Consider the following 20,934-nt stretch of genomic DNA (forward strand, 5'->3'; position numbering starts at 1 on the left):
CAAAAAAGATGAGAAATCCAACACATTTATTATATCTGATCTGACAAATAGTATGTGTTTATTCAGAAACAATTTTTCCTATACAAGTACTATGAACTCCAATCCAATTAAACTCTTGCACAATCAAAAAACACTAAATGACAAGGTTGATCGGACAATTTGCTAATATATGGGAAGTGTTCACAGAAGAACCAACTTAAAGATATAAACTCAGGTGAGAGAAATATAGAGCAGAGACCCATGCCTTGAAATGTTAATCCTAGTTTCAGATAATAAAAAAAAAAAAAAATCTGATCTCCAATGCCATGTAATGGAGTGTTTTGACACCTTTTCCACTGCCTTGTCTACTGTTGATTCTGATTCTATTATAAACCTGAATTAATCTGCTGCTACATGGGAGCAGAATTTTTGTCCGCCAATGGAGTTCTTGTGCTGGGCATGAACTCAACTGTCGTCGAAAGAGAGAGTGGTCCAGTCTTTGACAGCATATTTGGTGAAACCTGCTGGCGGGGAAAAAGGTACTCCTTAGAGAAGGATGATGAATATATGGCTCTGTCATTTTCAGCGAAATTGTCACCAAGGTGGGAATGAGAGCAACCCCTCTTCCCTTCGAGCTCTATCACCACGCCCCTGTTGAGATCAATGACCTCCAAACATCTATTTAAACCATTAACATGATCTCCAAAACTAGGTGTGTTTTCTTTTTCGTTGTCATGAAGTGAATGAGGGTTATTCTCAAGAGGGCGCCTGCTGGCCCTTTCATGTTCTTTCGTCATTGGCCTCTTGCTCTCTCCACCCATTTCATTTTTCAATATCCCTTCTGTTCTTTTCCTTTCTGCCTTCAAACTAGAATGCAGGCCTAGTTTTTTTGAATTATGTCCCCCATCAATAACTTTACTAGATCTTGAGCAATTTTCTCTGCACAATTGAGGAGATGAATCAGTCTGACCCTTTGAAGTTTTCCCTGGTAAATTTCTCAAGGTTGCAGACGTGCTGGACATTTTTGGGGAATTTTTATCTAGCTCTTGATTCTGTGCTGCATATCTGCGAATGGCATTCAAAGAAGGATTCATCACTCCATTTTGCACAGAACCAAGTTTTGTATCCCCATTCTCTAGTAAAATTCTAGTAGTCTGAAGTTTATCCGGCCTTTTTCTGTTTGTCACCCCACTGATATTAGGCAAAGCACTCTGCGCTCCAAAATGAAACAGGAAATCTCTACCTACCGTCGATAGCGTAGCTTTGTCCTGCCAAAGCAGATAAGCTTTAATTGATTGAAATACTGACTTCACAAGGTAATACTCATAACATAGAACTAAACAAATTGGAAGAAAATAAAACTACCTCATCAAAGAACCCAATCCTTGGTGATGGCATTCGGAGACCCGAAGGTTTGAAATTTCTGGTCGATTTTGCAAGATCATTAGCAGTTCCCCTAACTACTTCAAGACATGGATCTGGAAACCTTGTTTGATGACTTTCTTGATCATCGAAACATTCATCATGTGGGAAACTCTGAAAATTTAATGCTTGGGTGGCATCATTTCCTAAACAAGCTCCTCTGGAAGTACTGGCATGAAAACTGACCTCTAAACAGTTGGAGCTTTGGTTGGCAGTTGATGATGATTCTGAGGACCATCCATCAATGGAGCTAGTAGGTGATTCAAAAGAAGAATGGTTTGACATGGACAATGAAGGGGTTGACAAACCAGGATTTTCCAACACAATTTTGTCTCCTAGTGAGCACCTGAGAGGAGTCTTGGAGGTTGAACCAGAGGCAGCAAGACTACTTTTCCTGGAATCTGCTTTTCTTCTCGAGTTTGAGGAAGATTTCAACAACGAAGCACTACTGGTAGTGACAGAAACTGAAGAAGATGATTCAAGGGATGTTGTAGAGCTAGTGGAACATGAGTTTCCCAATCCAGATTTCTTGGATAATATAATATCTTTCCCTGTAACAGTCAATGCATTTTGACGTAAATTCCATTAGAAGTGGAAGAAAGGAACTTTTAAATTATATGAAGGTTCTTACCAGATCCAAGGGTTGCAACTTTATTTCCCATTTTGACATGGTCCGCACCTAAGGAAATCTTTTTTCTTTGTCCTGCTGACACCGTGTTCATCCTGCTTAATATCTTGGGTGACTTACGAGGAAAAGAATTAGCTTCACCATTCTTTTCAGCATCCTGTATTGATCAAATTAATTTGAGTTAGTTAATTCATATCCTAGAGTTAAGTTTCATTTCCTTACACAATCTTGTGTCTACATATCCAACAAGTTAGACTACCAAATGCTGGACAAAATTGTAACTTGTAAGTAATAAATAATAATACTCATAACATAGAACTAAACAAATTGGAAGAAAATAAAACTACCTCATCAAAGAACCCAATCTTTGGTGATGGCATTCGGAGACCGGAAGGTTTGAAATTTCTGGTCGATTTTGCAGGATCATTAGAAGAATGGTTTGACATGGACAATGAAGGGGTGGACAAACCAGGATTTTCCACCACAATTTTGTCTCCTTGTAAGCACTTTAGAGGAGTCTTGGATGTTGAACTAGAGGCAGCAAGTCTACTTTTCTTGGAATCTGCTTTTCTTCTCAAGTTTGAGGAAGATTTCAACGACGAAGCACTACCAGATGGAGAACAAGAAGCTGATGAATCATTACTGGTAGTGACAGAAACTGAAGAAGATGATTCAAGGGATGTTGTAGAGCTTGTGGAACAACATGAGTTCCCCAATCCAGATTTCTTGGATACTAAATCTTTCCCTGTAACAGTCAATGCATTTTGATGTAAATTCCATTAGAATTGGAAGAAAGGAACTTTTAAATTATGTGATGGTTCTTACCAGATCCAAGGGTTGCAACTTTATTTCCCATTTTGACATGGTCCGCACCTAAGGAAATCTTTTTTCTTTGTCCTACTGACATCATGTTCTTTTTAGCATCCTGTATTGATCAAATTAATTTGAGTCAGTTAATTCATATCCTAGAGTTAAAATTTCATTTCCTTACACAATCTTGTGTCTACATGTCCAACTTGTTAGACTACCAAATGTTGGACAAACTTGTGACTTGTAAGTAATAAATAATAATGCAGCCTTTCAATTTGAGCAATCGAGATGAACACTTATGCATACTAAATACTAAAAGGAACTATATAATCTCATTGTCTTCGATTTATACATGCCTGGACAAACTTGTAACTTGTAAGTTATAAATAATAATGCAGCCTTTCAATTTGAGCAATTGAGATGATGAACACTTATGCACACTAAATACTAAAAGGAACTATATAATCTCATTTTCTTCGATTTATACATGCCTGGACGATTTGTGGATGGACAACCTCCTTAACTCTTTTTGATCCTTGCATATAGACGCTTTGCCTTCTAGAAGTTGGTGTGGATTTCACCTGATATTTAGATACAAGAGAACTTAATTTCTCAATAAATGCTAGAACAATTACAATGAAAGACTACAATCAATAGCACATACCCTATTTCGAGAGATGTCATCAAGTTTCTTCAAGGCTGAAAAGAAGCAACCATAGATATTGAGCATAGATTTGTGATAAACAGATGCATAAAAAGGGAGACCATATAACATTTTTTACAAGACACTAAGGCTAGGTACCATCCTCCTAAACACAAGATATTATGCTTACTAAGCCTAAGAGTAAGAAAAGAATTTAGGACAAGTGAGGTTTCAATATTTCCTGCTGCAACAACAGCGGAAGGCCTGATTACCCATTAAATCTCTTTGGGATACCTTAAATGCAATCACATTGCAATTCACATACAAAATGAACAGGCAAAAATTTCTTCTTCCATTGACAATAAGATTTGTTCTGAATTTGCAATATACTTACAGTGGGTTTCCCGTTTGTGGGCTTCTCCAACTCCTGATTTGCAAACTGACTTGCAAATATTGGACATTTTATTGGATTTCTCAATGGGTGCTCTTATTTCTTCAAACAAATCAACCTCAGTGCTTTGGTTGCTGTCCAAAGAGAAGTCATCACTATCTAATGTAGATTCTGAGTTTGCATATCTCCGCGTACACAGATCTTCTTGAGTTACGGGTAATAGGTGAGCTTCAACCTTCTCAAATCCTTTATTTATAATAAACAACTCTTCTGGATCTAGAAGTCCTGATCACACATGAAGCATTAATGAGTTCGAATTTTAACTTGCTCTAACCATATGAAATGAGTTAACATTGGTAGAAGGCACCAAATATTTTAGATTTCTTGTAAAAGCATACCTGCACTGGTGAAAAAAGCAGTATCCCAATCTAAACTTTTGCGCAAGTTGCTTGCTCTTCCCAACTCAGTGGATTCATGAAATAAGACCTTTTGCTCCCTTTGCTCAAGTATTTCTTCAGGTTCACGAGAATCTGTGGTCCCAAACAGCTTGAAACCTTCTTGCTCATCTATTTTCTCCAACACTACTGTGAAAATGAATTCAAGAATAAAATGTTTCAGGCCAAAATTGAAAATGGAAGAATGTATATGTTCAAGTAACTGCAGAATTGTTCCTAATGTTGATGCAGAAACTAAGATTAGTTGGTGGTTTTTCATGCAGCCTAAGCAAATTAGAGTCCTTTAGATATTGATGTGTCAGTTATCAGGAATTAGGAGAGTCAAAGATGATGCAGAACTATGAAATATCTCACAAATAAAATGGTATCAGAAATTCAGACCTACCATAAGGGAACTACTGTAAAATATTAAGGTTCTTAAAATTTTGCTCCCATCCCCGAAAGTAACTGAAGAATTAGAAACACAGGTCTATTCTAATGGATTGATTATTAGTCTTAACACTATGATAAACAATAAGAACTAGAATATAAACATGCCTACATGGAGCAGAGAAATATCATTCACGTACTATATAACCTACAATTAGATTATTACAGAGTATTTCTTCCAATATACTTGTGTTATCTCACATTAAGACATAAGTACAAAGTATTGTATTGGCGGAGATTAGGTGACTAGTTACAATTTATAAATCATGGCTAGAGGGATACAAGATAGAGGTATGACACAATATGGATACATCAATACAAATTCTGAAAAAAGTAGGATATAGATTATGTTAAAGGATACGACCATAAATAAAAATATATATAAATTAAAAAGTAATTGTCATAAATATTTTAGGATAAACTATTTTTCTTTATTTATCTATAATTAGGAAACACTCTAATTTTGGCGAAGCTGAGTCAGACTTTAGATTTCTAGAAAAAGTTGAATAAAAATTGATTAATTTATTTAGATGGTGATAATTAATCAAATCATTTGAGAGTCACATAGTTATTTTATATACACAGTTACATAAGCACCATGAAGTATGTAAGCTCTCTACTTCCAGTCCCATGCTCCGCATATAACTCCACTATCATCAAGAGTTGCAATGCTTCCCTACGATGTATTCAAGCACATCAAGTATGTGTTGACTTTCTAGTCTACCAAATAGTCTTAATTTCAAACTACTAGAAGTCACGGCACGCAAAAAAATTCAAAGTGTAGTATTGGTAGAGATTAAGTGACTAGTTGAATCTATAAAGCATGGAATGGGATACATGATAGAGGTATGACACAATATGGATACATCGATACAAATTCTGGAAAAGTAAGATATGGATTATGTTAAGGATACGACAATATATAAACATATATAAATTTAAAAAGTAATTTTGTGAAGACTGTTTTTCAAACTACTAGGAGTCATAGCAAGCACAAAGTGTGCATAAATCATTGAAAGACAATAACAATTCTAAATATAAAATTTATGGTATAAATGAAATGTTACCAGAAATGATGCTGTAAATTACTTCAAAAGATCAGCAACACAGTAATTTTTTTTAAAAAATGGACAAAAAGAAAAATAAAAAAGTAATCAACAAAATATTCAAAGTCCCTGTTAAATTTTATGTTTAGAATATCATCAATTTTTGTGTTTTTTTTTTTCATGGGATAATAATACCATCATCAAATTGAAGTTATTTAATCTCTTTGTAACACATTTGACATAGGAAATTAATAACAGTGAAAGAAATGAAAATTATAGGCAGATAGATCACTATATCTAGCTAAGCATATAGTGATAATGACCATGAAAAACTTCATACACAACATCACACAAAAAAAATCAAAATAAATTTTATATATATACATACAATTTATGGTAGATGTATATGTACGTAAAAATGACGAAAAATCTTTTAAGTGATGTCATTTAAACTAAGGTGGTGGTGATAGTATAAAATTATTGAGCAAATCCACGGAGATAATTGAATGTTCTTCTTCTCTATAATATTGGTTTAGAGGAATTGGAAAGTCTATTCCTCTTTGATAGAGAAAATATGTATATTCCTCATATGGTACTTCTGCATACGTACTGACCGGGTACACAACACATACCCAAGCTTTTTCTTTTTAATTTTTGGCGTACCCAGACGTACCTAGTATATACCCAAGCCGTACCATACCTCAGTTGAAATAATATTTTCTTCTACTGTAGAAATAAAACCCCTTTCACTAGACTTCTTTTTTATTTTTTGTCTTATACTTAGCATGATTTTAAAATCAAACTATGGTTTGTAAGTTATTTAATATATTGACATTTAATTTTGATTTATACCTTTACTTTTGACATTAAATGTTAATTCTAGGTAGAACGTTAACAAATTAAATCATTTAATTAATTTTTGCATTAATCTAAATTAAAAATAAATATTTTTTTACAAGCGTACCAAGCCTTACCCGCACCCTATTTTTTAAAAATTTTACCGTATTGATGTACCCGTATCGTACCAGTACTAGCATTCGTATTCGTACCTGTACCCGTGCTTCATAGGTAACAATGACTATGAAAAGCTTCATACACAACATCACACAAAAAAAGTAAAAATAACATTTATATATACATACAATTTATCATAGATGTATATGTACGTAAAAATGAAGAAAACTCTTTTAAGTTGTAAGATACAGATAACGCAACGGGTAAAAAGATTCAAACCATACCTTGCGTAAAAGAATTCGAAACGAAGAACCTTGTTGGTAAATCACGCGCTTGACAACCATTAACTATGAACACCCAGCAATGGAGTGATACTACAGTATGAGTATCACCAACACTAGTCACAGTGCAAAGGCTGGATCGTTCTCTGATGAGAGAGAGTTAGAGAGAGAGTATAGGGAAAAAATGTTATGGGTAAAAAACCACATCACGTATCTGATGTTCTATATATTAAAACATATAATCAGATATATAACCATATATATCTATCTATCTATATCTCCTAAGGATAGGATAGATGTAGATAGATAGAGGGTTATCCTAACAAATAGGATAATCAGGAAATCAAATTCAAATTACATGGTTAATTTGAATGGGCCATGGGTCATGCCACATGGGTGCTCAAATTCGGGTCCAATACCCAGCCCAATTTCCAACATCTCCCACTCGCACATGAGTTGGCATGATACTGCCGCATCTCTATCTCAATCTCCCAAATATTGAACAATCCCATACTAGCCAATGAACCGTGCGACTGCTGAGAAATACTTGCATGTGGGAGCTCTATACTAGAAACTCAAAATGAGCCAGCATAGGGACATCAACCCAAAAAATAGAAATAGTGTCTCATATACCCCAGATCCATCTAATTGCACTGGTCCAAAAACATCTCTAATCCCTCAAAAGAGCATGTTTGACCCTCTCAATTCTTGCAATATATTCACACTCAATCTGCCTCTCATACAGAGCGATGTGAGTTGCCGGTAGTGAATATACAACTGTGATGTAATACTAGATGATCTTCCCCTTGCCCTTATGCCATTTAGTTTAGGATTGACCGCTTTCCCAGTGATGTCCCTTAAGGCCGAATCATACATGACCGCAAGCAACATACCAAAGTAGCAAAACATCAACCCCTTACCTTATGACATAGTCAAAGGTCACAAAAGGGTACACAAGTGAGTCATATCAATAATGACACGTAAGACTCACGGTGAGGAAACAAGGATCCATTCTCTCACCTCATTACTCGGTCGCCAAGCACATGGAGTATGAATACATGCTACGGTGGAGTAACTCTTCCAAAAGAGTGACAACATACTCGATATACCGTACAGATCTTAGTCTAGTCTCTTTCTAGCGCCTAACCCGAATTCTCTATTTACTCGCCTTCCAGGCGCCAAATGAGATCTCGCATCTGGCTAATCATAACAGGCACAACATGGAAAGTGGGTACCAACATCCATGTTTGGCCCTTAACACAACCTCATCTTAGTTGTAACCAAGGCAACATATATAGTGGATAATTTAAGCCTCTTGGCTCCAAATAAAAATAAACCACTAGTCTCATCCTTGCTCGCTCCCAAGCACCAAGGGTGATTGCTCGTGTGAGTGAGTCAATCTTGCCTGCTGACATCATCATTTGCTAATCATTATTACACAAACCATAATAGTGTCAACATCGCATCATCTCACAACAAATAAGTGATCGATTTAAAAAAAAAACACGACCACAGTCTGCGCAATTCTGGATTCCAAGCATAAACCTTATCAGCACCTCTTGCGATAAGCATATACAACGGAATCCACCATGTGCGCCTCACATGAAGTGGTTCAAGATCACTACCTCTTGCGCAATTACCTCTCTAAAGATATTTTGGTGACCAATCTACGTTCATTCAAGATGCGCCCAACTAGCGCATTGAATCTTATAAAGGGCAAATTTATACACTAATAGTAAAGCATCCTATCCACAGTCTAATGAGCAAGGTCAAGGTCTAAAACTACTCAGTTGACCATCTAAAGAGATAGCACTCATTATGCCGAATACGCCCACATAGCGTACTTCAGGCTCCCACAAAAAAAAATCAAGGAATATAGGTCATTTGTTTCTCCCAAAGACAATCCGAGGATTCACTCAATAGCTAAGGCTCTAGCTTTTACCGATAGGTAAGTCAATGGGTTTGCAATTTCGCATCTAGAATCATTCTAGGATATTCCTTATGTAAGTCATTAAAGACAAATCGAAAATTCTCCCAGAACAATCTCTAAGGATCTTACATCCGAGCATATAAATAACATCCCCCATGTCCTTCACGTCTAAAACAGAGGACTGTCAACCCTAGGTGGCGACAACCGTATAAATTCCTAGCTCATAATGACTAAGTAAGGAAAAACTTCTTTTGAACCATTGATCATGCCTCAGTGGTCTTCATCGATCATCGTTGGCTTATCATGGCTCGATGAAATCTAAGAACTACTATTTGGGTAACTGTTTTAGGCCGTAAAAGATTTATTAGAACTAGCAATCCTTTTTGCGCTCCTAACTTTTCACCATAAAAGCAGAAGGTAAATCCCTACGGATCTACTTATCCAATTCTCCAACGAGAAGTTGGGTCACAACGTCCACAAATCAAAATTCCGAACTCATGTCAATCATAGCCTAAGTCAAAGCAACCTTACTCCCCAAGAGAAAGTCTTCTCATGGCCTACACCTTCCTCAATGGTGCGACTTTTCGGTATCTAGCGAGCCTTATGCCTCAAAAAATGACTATCCAAATTGCGCATAACTTTAGAACAGTTTCGCGTCATAGCGGAAAGTCAACCAAATTATAGAAATTGTTAATCCTCAAAAACTTTGTCTTAAACTGCGCAACATTGATCCACTTTTCTAAAAGTCGGGGACTAGAGACCCTTTGGTATTATCCTAGGCTCTTTATCATCTTGCGGAGCAACCATGAATGTTTCCCTCTCAATCACCCAGTGATGAAGTGGAAAATTTTCACATTCTCTACCACGCAACTAAGAATGTAGAGTATTCTTCTCTAATGGAGTAATCCATTAGTAGGCACATCGATCCCACTGTCCCTAGGATATTGGAAATTTCTTTCCATTCTCAACTAGGCTACATAAACCGCTATACTTAGAATTCTCTATTTTATAGAGTTCCAAAACTTTATTTACGTCACATTTACTAAGAAAACTTTATGTGACTTAGTTACATTCCCACAAAGCTGCTTATCTATAAGCACATGACCTAGAGGGTTTACATGACTGCATACAATAATGCGCCACATGACCCTAAGTTTTTACAAGACAGCATACAATAATGTGCCCTAGATCTTTAGGTCTTAACTTCGCAACCTTAAGAGAAGTAAAATAAAGATAAGCTGCTTGATGGTGACAGATCGCCAACAAATGGTTCTCTGCTAACCCATTACTTAAAATGGAGTGTAAAATCTGATATGGAGGGCACTTAGTTAGGGATATAGGCAACAAACTAGTGCAATTCCCAATTGGGAAACATTTTGCGCCATCATCCACCTAACATAAACAATACTTAATTCCTTATCTCTACTACACCATTGTGTTGCTGAGTCCTAGGAATAATCAATTTTCTAAGCATCCATCTCCCTTCACAGAGTTTTCAAAAAAAACTCAAATAGATACTCGCTACCTTGGTCAAAACTAAAAGCACAAAAGCTCTTATCTAACTGATCTCAACCTCATGTGTACAATGTCAAAAATCATCTCAAAACTTTTGACTTATGGGAGATCAAATAGCCTTGATTAAGATGCGTATCGTAATCTATAAATGTGTCAAGATTAAGCTAGCTATCATACCCTTACACATATCCAGTCACAAATATCATAGTGGACTAAATGCGCCAATACAAATACCCTTCTGCAGCTTTCCTACTTACTTGTGCGCAACTATTGCGAACAAAGTTACATAGTCACATGAGAGCAGGATGACACAAGCGAGTGGGCCCGAGAGGGCCTACTCAAACCATCTATGTCATCTTCTCATTAATGTGATTAAGTATAATAAACCACCAGTTCATGACCAATGTCATAAACTAATTTCAATCATTCTAATGTGTAAATTCTCGAAGACAAATTTTAAAGGTTTTAGGCCCAACTAGGTAATGACTCACGACAAATTCATGTTCACTAGATCATAAAAGGATGTTATGGAGATATCAAGTGTACCTAAGTCGCAAATTTAACTAGTAAGTGCTAATCCCCTGCACCTTCAAGTCAATTTTATTCTCCATATACTTTACTGCATCTAGTTGAAAGATGACGATACTCCTCGTGCCATCTCTGTTTCTCGCTTCATAGTTACTTGCAATTAATTATACTATCCACAAGGAGGAGAGAATAAGCTATCAATCTATGACAACTCCCGAAGTAACTTAAGCACGAATTAGGCTAAAGAGTCTAATTCAACACAATGCTCTCACGAGCCATGCGTCAAATTCGTAGAGTCATAACAACCTTGTCGGCCTTGACCTTTTCATTACTATGCTGCAACGTTTGCTAAGTGGTAAACGCAAGGTTTTAAAAAGCGGCCGCAACCGTTACGTAACGCCGTTACGTAACGGTTTTGGCAGTTACCGCCACCCGTTACGGCCGCTTTTGCAGTGTGATTGAGATTCACAGGTGTGTCGGCCGTAGTGGCTGCCGTAGCGGTCGTAACAGTGCTGTAACAGCCGTAACGGCCTATTACACACCGTTACGTAACAGTTTCAAACTGTTTCTTTCGAAAAAAAAAAAAAAAAAACACTGAAAATGGGAGAAGAAGGATAGAGAGAAGAGGGAAGATAAAGAGAAAAATGGAGGAGCAAGAGATAGAGAGAGAGAAGAGGGAAGATGAAGAACATGTTATTGATTTGTTAAAACTGTAAGACCTATGCTATTCTATTCAGCTGCTATCACTAAACCATTTTATTTGTGTGTGTCTATCTATATATTGTTTGAAAATAATAATAACAATAAGTGTGGTCATTATCTATTTGGCTTGGTTAAAATATATATATATATATATATATTTAAGTTCTTATTTATTCTTTTACTTTTATCATTGTTTATCTTATATATAATAGTTAGTGATTGATTTTTTTTATATAATATGAAGTCATTAATTATTAAAATAAAATGTAAAAAACTCAGTTTATAGTTATTTAAATATATGAAATATATTGCATCATACTTAAAATTTACAAAAATTGATCAATATTTATTTTTAATCCAATAAATATGATCATGGAAAAAAAATATGCGTATCGGTAAGTTTTTTTCAAATTGTGCAAAAAATAAAAAAATTCACGGTTCCGGTTACCGCAACCGTTACACTACGGCCTTTACACCCCGCAACCGCAACCGCGTCACCGCCACCGTTACGGCGACCGCAACCGCTTTTCAGAACCTTGGGTAAACGTTATTCAAAAGCGTTAGCCTAGCTAAGGAATCATACAAAGAAGCACCTCATCATGTCTCACACTCAAGTGTGGAAACAGTAAGTGTCCAGACTTAGACAAGTTGGCAATGCTAATAGATTTTGCAATCACTTGACGCTAATCTTTTCACTTAGTCTTAATAGATTTTTGCTGCTACTAAGCGCTAATCTTTTAACTTTAAGTGATACTTTAATGCACACTCTTATAGTGCGTGAAATTTTTGCTTCATCCACTCCCAACAGTTGGGTAGAGAGCAAAACACTGCTCATACTGGTTACTCGTCTTATACTTAATGACTAATTCATTTAAGCTTGCATTTCTTGGATGATGTGACTCTTGAATGTTACTTCATCCAATAATGCAACATTATTACAAGTTAAATTACAAAGTCAATCTGCGAAGCTCAATAGTCAAGATCATATACAGATCTATTGAGGGCTTACTAATTTCACAACTCCAAAACTCACCAATCAAAACTACGTAGCATGCCGCTAACCATAGCGCACACATCAGTTTTTATTGTGCCAAACAAGGCAAGAAAACCACGGCGACTTTGAGTCATGTTTCCTTACTTTGGCTCAATTAAACTCTGACCTAAAGTCTCCAAGACTTTTTGTTCATCTAAAGAATAGGATTACATTGTTCACATTTGAACATCTCTACTAAGTTTAGGTTAACCAAATTAACTTCCACAAGCTAAGTCAATTTAGAGAGAAATTCGCATTGAGATTAATTTGATTAGCATAATATAATTTTGCTGCAAAAATCTAAATTAAATAGTGACAATATTACACAAGTCGCAAGATAGAAAATCCGCTATGCTCGTAATCATCTCTTGCGCCACAGGTGACAATTATCTAAAAATTTAATTTAATTCATGCGCAAAATATTAATTTTCGGGAGTAAATCCACAAAGATTTCTCTCAACCGAACAATCTCCCACTGACTATGGCATGTCTAAAGCATGATAAAATATTCTAATTCCATACAATAACATTTTAATGTAGATTCACAATCAACTCACGCAATGTTACATTTAATAATGGAATTTAAATAAAAAACAATTAATCATGTTATTCTAATCACAACATATTAGAAACTCTCTAGGCAAAAAATAACAATATGCTATGTTTAATATTCAGATTATGCCATAACAGAAAGTATATCACTTCTGAAATTTTTCTGGAATTTTCTGATATTTTTTGGAATTTCAAAGAATTAATAAATACACTTAAAATCATAAATAAATATTCCAGAATTTGGGAAAAAGAAAAAATCATACCAGTTAATAGTAAACAATTACAGTAGTCTACAGAAAAAATTTCAGCCCCAAAAACTTAGTCATGCAACACTAGAAGCATTTTAAAGCAAAAATAATGAATTATTATTTTAGGAAAAATATTTTTATTTTCATAAAATTTTGAAAATTTTACAATAGATTAAAAATTTAATTCTAAGTCTAACAGTACCAACCACGCTTAAACAAAGCTATAACGAATTACTTATGACCATTTAAAGCAATTCCAGATTTTAAAAAACAACAAACAGCGCCTTACACCCAGCTGCCAAACCAGACAAGCCAGCGCTGAAAACGGTGCAGCTCAGCTGGGCACGCGGGGCGGGTGGACAACATGGCTGACACGCGAGTGATGGCGTGTGGAAGCGCATGGGAAGGGCGCCTAGCGCGTGGCCGCCGCTGACGGCGTCAGTTGGCGCGTAAGGCACACGCGCTGCCTTCCGGTGTGTTTTCTGGTTCAATTTTGGTACCGCCGGACTCCATTTTCCAAAATAAAACAATGGTGGTATCAAAAATGACATTTAACAAATACAAATAATGAAGTGTAGCACACTCTCTCTAATGAGAGTGGAAGTACAAAAACTCTACACTTCATCTTCTTCCTTAAGCCACCAAAAACAGAAAACGAACCCAAATTAGGGTTTATTTTTTCTCATCAACCGTAAGTCGGAATCAAGCCCATAATATATCATTTTGAAGGTATCGAAACAAGGATTCCAATATATAATTTTCATAACATAAAAACAAAGCGTTTAAAACCAACATGCAGTCAAAGTTACGAAAAATTAAATATGAATCTCCATTTTTCTCAAAATCCGACCGTTGGATTTTCATGAAACTTTGCAGATATATTGTACATAAAATATACTACAACATATGTAAATTTCAAGTTGATCGGAGAAGGTTTGAAAAAATATTAATTTTCATGCATATATCACGTGTGTATATGTATATATAATTATATACATATTTTAATGCACAAAAAACAAGCACGAAAACACCCATTTATGACTCTGATACCAATGTAAGATACAGATAACGCAGCAGGTAAAAGGATTCAAACCATACCTTGTGTAAAAGAATCCGAAACAAAGAACTTTCTTGGTAAATCACGTGCTTGACAACCATGAACTATGAACACCTAGCAATGGAGTGATACTACAGTATTGAGTATCATCCACACTAGTCACAGTGCAAAGGCTGGATCGTTCTCTGATGGGAGAGAGTTAGAGAGAGAGTATAGGGAAAAAATGTTATGGATAAAAAACCACATCACGTATCTGATGTTCTATATATTAAAATATATAATCAAATATATAACCATATTTATCCATCTATCTGTATCTCCTAAGGATAGGATAGATGTAGATAGATAGAGGATTATCCTAACAAATAGGATAATCAAGAAATCAAATTCAAATTACATGCGTAATTTGAATGGGCCATGGGTCATGCCACATGGGCGCCCAAATTCGGGTCCAATACCCGGCCCAATTTCCAACATAAGTGACGTCATTTAAACCAAGGTGGTAGTGATAGTATAAAATTACTGAGCAAATCCAAGGAGATAATTAAATGTTCTTCTTCTCTATACTATTGGTTTAGAGGAATTGGAAAGTCTATTCCTCTTTGATAGAGCAAATATATATATATATATGATACACACAGAGACGATGTACTTTGCAACTCTGTTTTTTCCACTTCAACAAGAAACTGAATGACAATCATTATTTAATCAAAGACCCAACCCACCTTGAGGCCTTTAAGCAAAAATGTTATCCTTCAAGTTGCAACACTAGTAGAAGCAAGAAAACACTTGATCTATAATAGCACTTGCACCACAGACATCCTCCAATTCATATAGGAAACCATTTGATTTGAAAGAGAGTTGGCAAGTGAAGCAATTTCGGGAGAAGTTGTTGGGATGTGAATTTGTGGGAAGTTGATTTTAATGTTTCTAAGTGGAAAGGAGTTTGTGAGAATTTTGATTATTGCCCCATAACTTGATAGAAGGAAAATAATACACAACTTCAGTATATGATCAACACCAAAATGAGCCCCTTTATATATTAATATTGATAATATATTCATATAAGATATATTGAGGGTTCAATATGTCCACTCAAACTTGGAACAAATTTGACATGCTTTATTCTCAATGTTTCCCAATTCTTCTTACCTGGAAACTACTCTTGTACTTATCCTAACAATTACTCTAATGCTATGCAAGAAATACTCAACTTTCAAAATAAGTTACATGATCTAGACGATGCGGAACGTGATATGTGGATTTTATTTATTTGTAATTTTTTTTTTAATTTATGTTTATTTATTTATTTTATTAATAATTTAATTAAAACCTTAATATATTTAGTTACTTATTTTATTAGAGATTAGGCTTCCAAATAATGTCATGATTTACTTTGTTATTTTTAATTAGGGTTTCCTACGTTGCCTATATATATGGCTCTATGTAATAGTTTTCGGTTAGCTTTGAGATAATAGTATTGAGTAGTTAAAGGTTGTGGCCATTTTTGTGAGATTAAGGTTTTGACCGTTGTATTCTTCTTCTCCCTTCTAGTTCTTCTCAAAACTTTTTGATCTTCTCTTTTAGATCAATTCTCCACATATTCTGATTTTAGGATCAATTGAATAGCCGATTTAGTACTTGATTGAAATAAAATAAAATAAATTTCAAATTATAGATACGTTTAAGAAGTATCAAATAGGTTTATGCTAGTATCCAAACAGTATTGATACTCGATACAAATACAACTCTCATCTAGAAGTATCTGTATTTCATAGGTTGCAATGAATGTCAAATCTGGAGGAGAGGGACTTCGAAATCCGAATCAAATTGGGTGGAAGAAGTTCGGGTGAATGTTGGAATCTTTCCCAAACCCTAGAATGTTTGGTTTTGAAGAACATATATATATATATATACATATATAAACAAGTAGATACTAATATACTATCTAATCAAAGTTTGATGCTTTGATTTTGCTATTAATACCCACAAGCAACTTAACCCTTCAAGTACAATTTAAAGTCTTTCCCTTACATCACACAGTTAAATGACAAAACTCCAATAGAGATTTTTTCAAAAATAAATAATAACAAAAATTAAATAATCCAATCGAGATCAAGAAAAGCAGTTCCTTTCATACAAGAACATGTTACAATTCACAAAATCAAGCTTCATCAAGATTTTCACAATTAACAAACATCAAAATAAATCCTCAAACCCTAAACTTCGTTTAGTTTCGAAATGAATTGGAAATTTGAAACTTGAATAACAATTGTATATAACCGAGATAAACAAACACAAACATAGATATTGACGTAACTACATATAAGAAGGAAGATAAAGGAGAACCTAAAAGTCAAAAGTCTTGGAAGCAATCGCAAATAAGCAGCAATAAGAACATAATTTTCTAAAGAAATATCAAAAAATTTTAAAAACAAACCAAACAAGACCATAATATTTTTAAATATTTTTAGCATTTATTCTAAAAGAACATATTAACTAGACTCTTGTAATAAATAAATGATAAAGAGTGATGTTAGGGATCCCAAATAATCTACTAAATTTTCTGCCAAATCTTTCACATGTGTGAGTTTGTGTGGGTCGAAGTTTGGTAGATTATTTGGGGTTCGTAACATTTTCCAATAATAAATATAATTTTAAAATATACTACAAAACAAAAAGGAGAATTTACCCATAAATCCTATATGGGGGAGTGTTGATCCATTTAGTCCTAAGAGTTTTCTTATGGACTGATTGGTCCTAGTTTTTTTTGAGAAGGCGTATCTCTTGACTAGAATACCCTTTTTAGTGATTCATTTTGGGAACAAATTGCTGGGTGTGTGAGATTTGGTGGGTAAGATGTGATTGATATTATTCTGTGTGTGAGATTTGGTAGAGTGTATCACGGTGGATGTGGATTTTGGCATTTCGGGGAGTGAATAGGAGTCTTTTTTACTAGTGTGTTTTTCTAGAGACGGTGGTGTTGCATTTGCTCGGGTCTAACAGAATGACACAAGGTATATACGTTTTGGTCGATTGTTCTTTATGTACAGGGGTGTGATGTGATTTTTTAGTTGGATAGGGGGGTGGGTATTGTTATTGGTTAGGGGTCATTTTTCATGTTTGTCGTGTGTTGTGTTAATGGTGGGTGTTTATGTGTAATTTGGGTTTGTTTGGTGGTTGATCGAGGTGGTTTTCTACACAGGTTGGCAATTTTTTTCGCATTCAGTGGTCTCGATGTGTCTATGTTGGTTTACTGATGCACGTTAGCATGTTTTGTCATCATGGTGGTTTTGTTTCAATCTGGGTTTCAATTTTTTTTTTTCAATCAAGAAGTTAACTGTAATGGTGTCTAATTCAAAAAAATTATACATCACTATAATGTGTAATGTATGGAATGTGTGATGGCCATGTGTTTGTTATGCGCAGGTATGGATGCTGGGATTTTGTTGTTGTGCACGTAAGACAAAACCAATGCTGCTATTCGGTTGCATGATGCATCGACGTTCGAGAGAATTGTTGATGTTATTTGTGGAAAGTTTGATGGGTTGGTGCCGGGTCTGGTATACGTGTTGTTCGACGTACCTGGTTACAATAAGTTCAGGTGGATCGACGCTTGAATTCATCATTTCCACATAACTGTATACTAATGTGTAATACACATGTTTGTATCATGTTGACAATGAGTTGAATAACATATTCTTTGTCATATGCATTACAGTGTACTTAGGTTATGACTGTACAGGACTCGCTCACCAAACGTGCAAAACATTGTTCCATTCATGGACTCAATAATTCTTATCACTCTCCATAAACACGCTTCCAATGTAAACGTGTATGCCTTAACGATTCCTTACATACGGAAACAATTAATACAATCTCACAAGCTTATGGAAGACCCAATAATACATTTTCAACGAAGTGTGACGGAACACATAATAACCAATATAACATTTCCCATCAAAGACCTAAACAACTATCGCAAATTTTTGAATCACATACAAACAACACCTACAACAACACATCAGCCACCCATTCCGACCCATACTGGTTTAAAAATAAGAACACATTAAAACAATAAAAAAACACTAGAAAACCTCGGCAGAACAATGTCCATACACATTGACAATATAACCACTACTCCTTATTTTCATATCGTTCAACGACATAGTTGAGTACAGTGTTAATGCCGTGTTATATAAGCAGATCCAACACATCTACAGTTGCACAACACGGGGCACTACACCTAGGTTGGCCAACATGTAATGCCAAACCACATAGACATTAGGATCACATAACCAGGACCACATTTTGGTTATATGGTTTAATGTGTATGTGGAATTCTCATAATATCATCCATTAACATCACAATCCAATTGCAAAATGTGCCACCCGGATAATACCCCAACCTAAAAGTGAGAGAAACACAGAATATCCTACCAAAAAAAAAAAGCACACATCAACACAAGATTGAATACCAGACGATGTTGCCAAACAATCTAAACCCAACAAAATTCAAAAATCTAACAGTGGTGGACCAAATACCAAGCACATACCACAAAAAAGGCATACAACATCAGTATTAAACCCCAACACTACAACCCCTAACTCTACGCTAGCAAACCCTATCAATAGGCCTCCCATTCCCGACTCCTTTTCAAATAAACATCACTAACTTGGTCGTGGCGTCGTCATCTCCGCAACACCCATTAAACAATACAAATTCAACGCCTGCTGGCTCTAACACCCAATCCCTCGTTCACACAATGTAAGGTTTCTGTATCCTAATGTGCCTCAATCTCACGACTTCTGGAAGTTGCAACGAAGAACATTGGAACCCAATGTCATATTAACTACGCAACAATTCAACATTGGGAATACAGAATCTTTCCTACCCTGATAGTGTGAGATTCGATTGCAAAGGAGGGAAAACACAAAAAATCTATAGTGAACTTGGTGTAAATGTGTAATTTCAGCCTATTGCAAAATCCCACATTCACCCTTTGTTTTCCACACACGCGTGTTCTGCCCCCATCCCTTAAAGTAATTTCACTTATAACAGGACTTTTGGGTCCATAAGAAAAACCTAGGGACTAATCAGTTCACAAAATCTAAATTTAGCATTTATTGGTACTTCACCCAAACAAAAATGACCAAATAATATAATAAGGTGAGATGATATGATTGTAAATGATCCAAATTAAAAATAAATAAATAGGATGAATCATCTTATTTTGAGCTCACATCAAAATATTGGACAATTCAATTCTTTCCAAAATAAATAATTAGAAACATAAAAATTGAATATAAAGTTAAACAGAACCCTTTTACATGAGATGAATCTCACTTTTATTAATCCTACATCAATTCAGCCATATATTTTTGTGCAGGTTGAATAATTATTGTTTACAAAGGTCAGTGACAATCTTAACTAATAAAAAAATATGTATAATTATTAGGGTTTAAATTAGTAAAATGGTAAATAATGGTTTTAGGTTATACTAACCAGAAATACCGGCGGTGCAGTAAACAAGGACGAAGATCATGCCGCCGAAGGCCCATGCGATGCCGAGGATGCCGACACCGCCACACTGGTCAGGGTTCTTGATGGGGTCAATCTGGCTCTTGTAACCGATGACGGTGAGGACGGTGATGTAGAGGAAGAGAAGTGTGGCTATGAACTCTGCAATGATAGCTCTGTAGAACGACCATTTTGTCAGCCCCACCACGTCCACTAGCGGAGCTAGAGGCGGGTCGTGGTAGTCCTTGGCTGAGAACTCCTGCTCTGTTACTACTGTTTTCTCAACTTCCTTTGCCATTCTAACAAAAGACGCTCTGTGTAGAGAGAGAGAGAGTAATGTAGGATGTGGAAGGTAAGGAAGAGAGGGGTAGGTATTTATGGAGAGAGAGAGATTGCGGGGAGACAATTTTGGACCCTGTTTGGAATGGTTTTCAAACCATGATTCCACCCCTTTATTAGTTTCCAAAGTTAGTTCTATACTAAGGAAGAGAGGGGTAGGTATTTATGGAGAGAGAGAGAGAGAGATTGCATGATTCCACCACTTTATTAGTTTCCGAAGTTAGTTTTATACTCAAAGGCGGGAAAATTTGGATTAACTGATCGTTCAGCTAGTTGATTGAAATAATATAAATTTTTTTTTATTTTTTTTACAATTGACATATGTTATTATTATATATTCAAAAAAGATATTTTTCAAATTTTTTAAATTTTTTAATTTATTTTAATAGAATTTTGAGTTGTATGTTTAGTTATGAGTTATAAGTTTTTGTATCAAATATCATATGTCACATCAAATTTCCCCACTCAATT

The 20,934-nt window shown here is 35.4% G+C and overlaps 1 protein-coding gene across 1 annotated transcript; it reads right to left on the reverse strand.

Annotated features, from left to right (window-relative positions):
* Positions 1 to 7: 7 nt before the first annotated feature.
* LOC114303938 (uncharacterized) lies at positions 8 to 20,595 on the reverse strand. The gene is made up of 10 exons (XM_082913898.1): positions 20,110 to 20,595; positions 4,272 to 4,457; positions 3,877 to 4,158; positions 3,504 to 3,538; positions 3,331 to 3,420; positions 2,855 to 2,954; positions 2,377 to 2,774; positions 2,033 to 2,186; positions 1,345 to 1,952; positions 8 to 1,247 (listed from the first exon to the last, which is right to left on the reverse strand). Exons 1-10 carry the CDS (start codon positions 20,420 to 20,422, stop codon positions 390 to 392), a joined length of 3,024 nt encoding a protein of 1,007 aa, XP_082770024.1. The 5' UTR covers positions 20,423 to 20,595; the 3' UTR covers positions 8 to 389.
* Positions 20,596 to 20,934: the final 339 nt, after the last annotated feature.

Source organism: Camellia sinensis, chromosome 2, assembly GCF_055761805.1.
Source record: "Camellia sinensis isolate YWXY chromosome 2, ASM5576180v1, whole genome shotgun sequence".
Taxonomy (NCBI): Eukaryota; Viridiplantae; Streptophyta; class Magnoliopsida; order Ericales; family Theaceae; genus Camellia; species Camellia sinensis.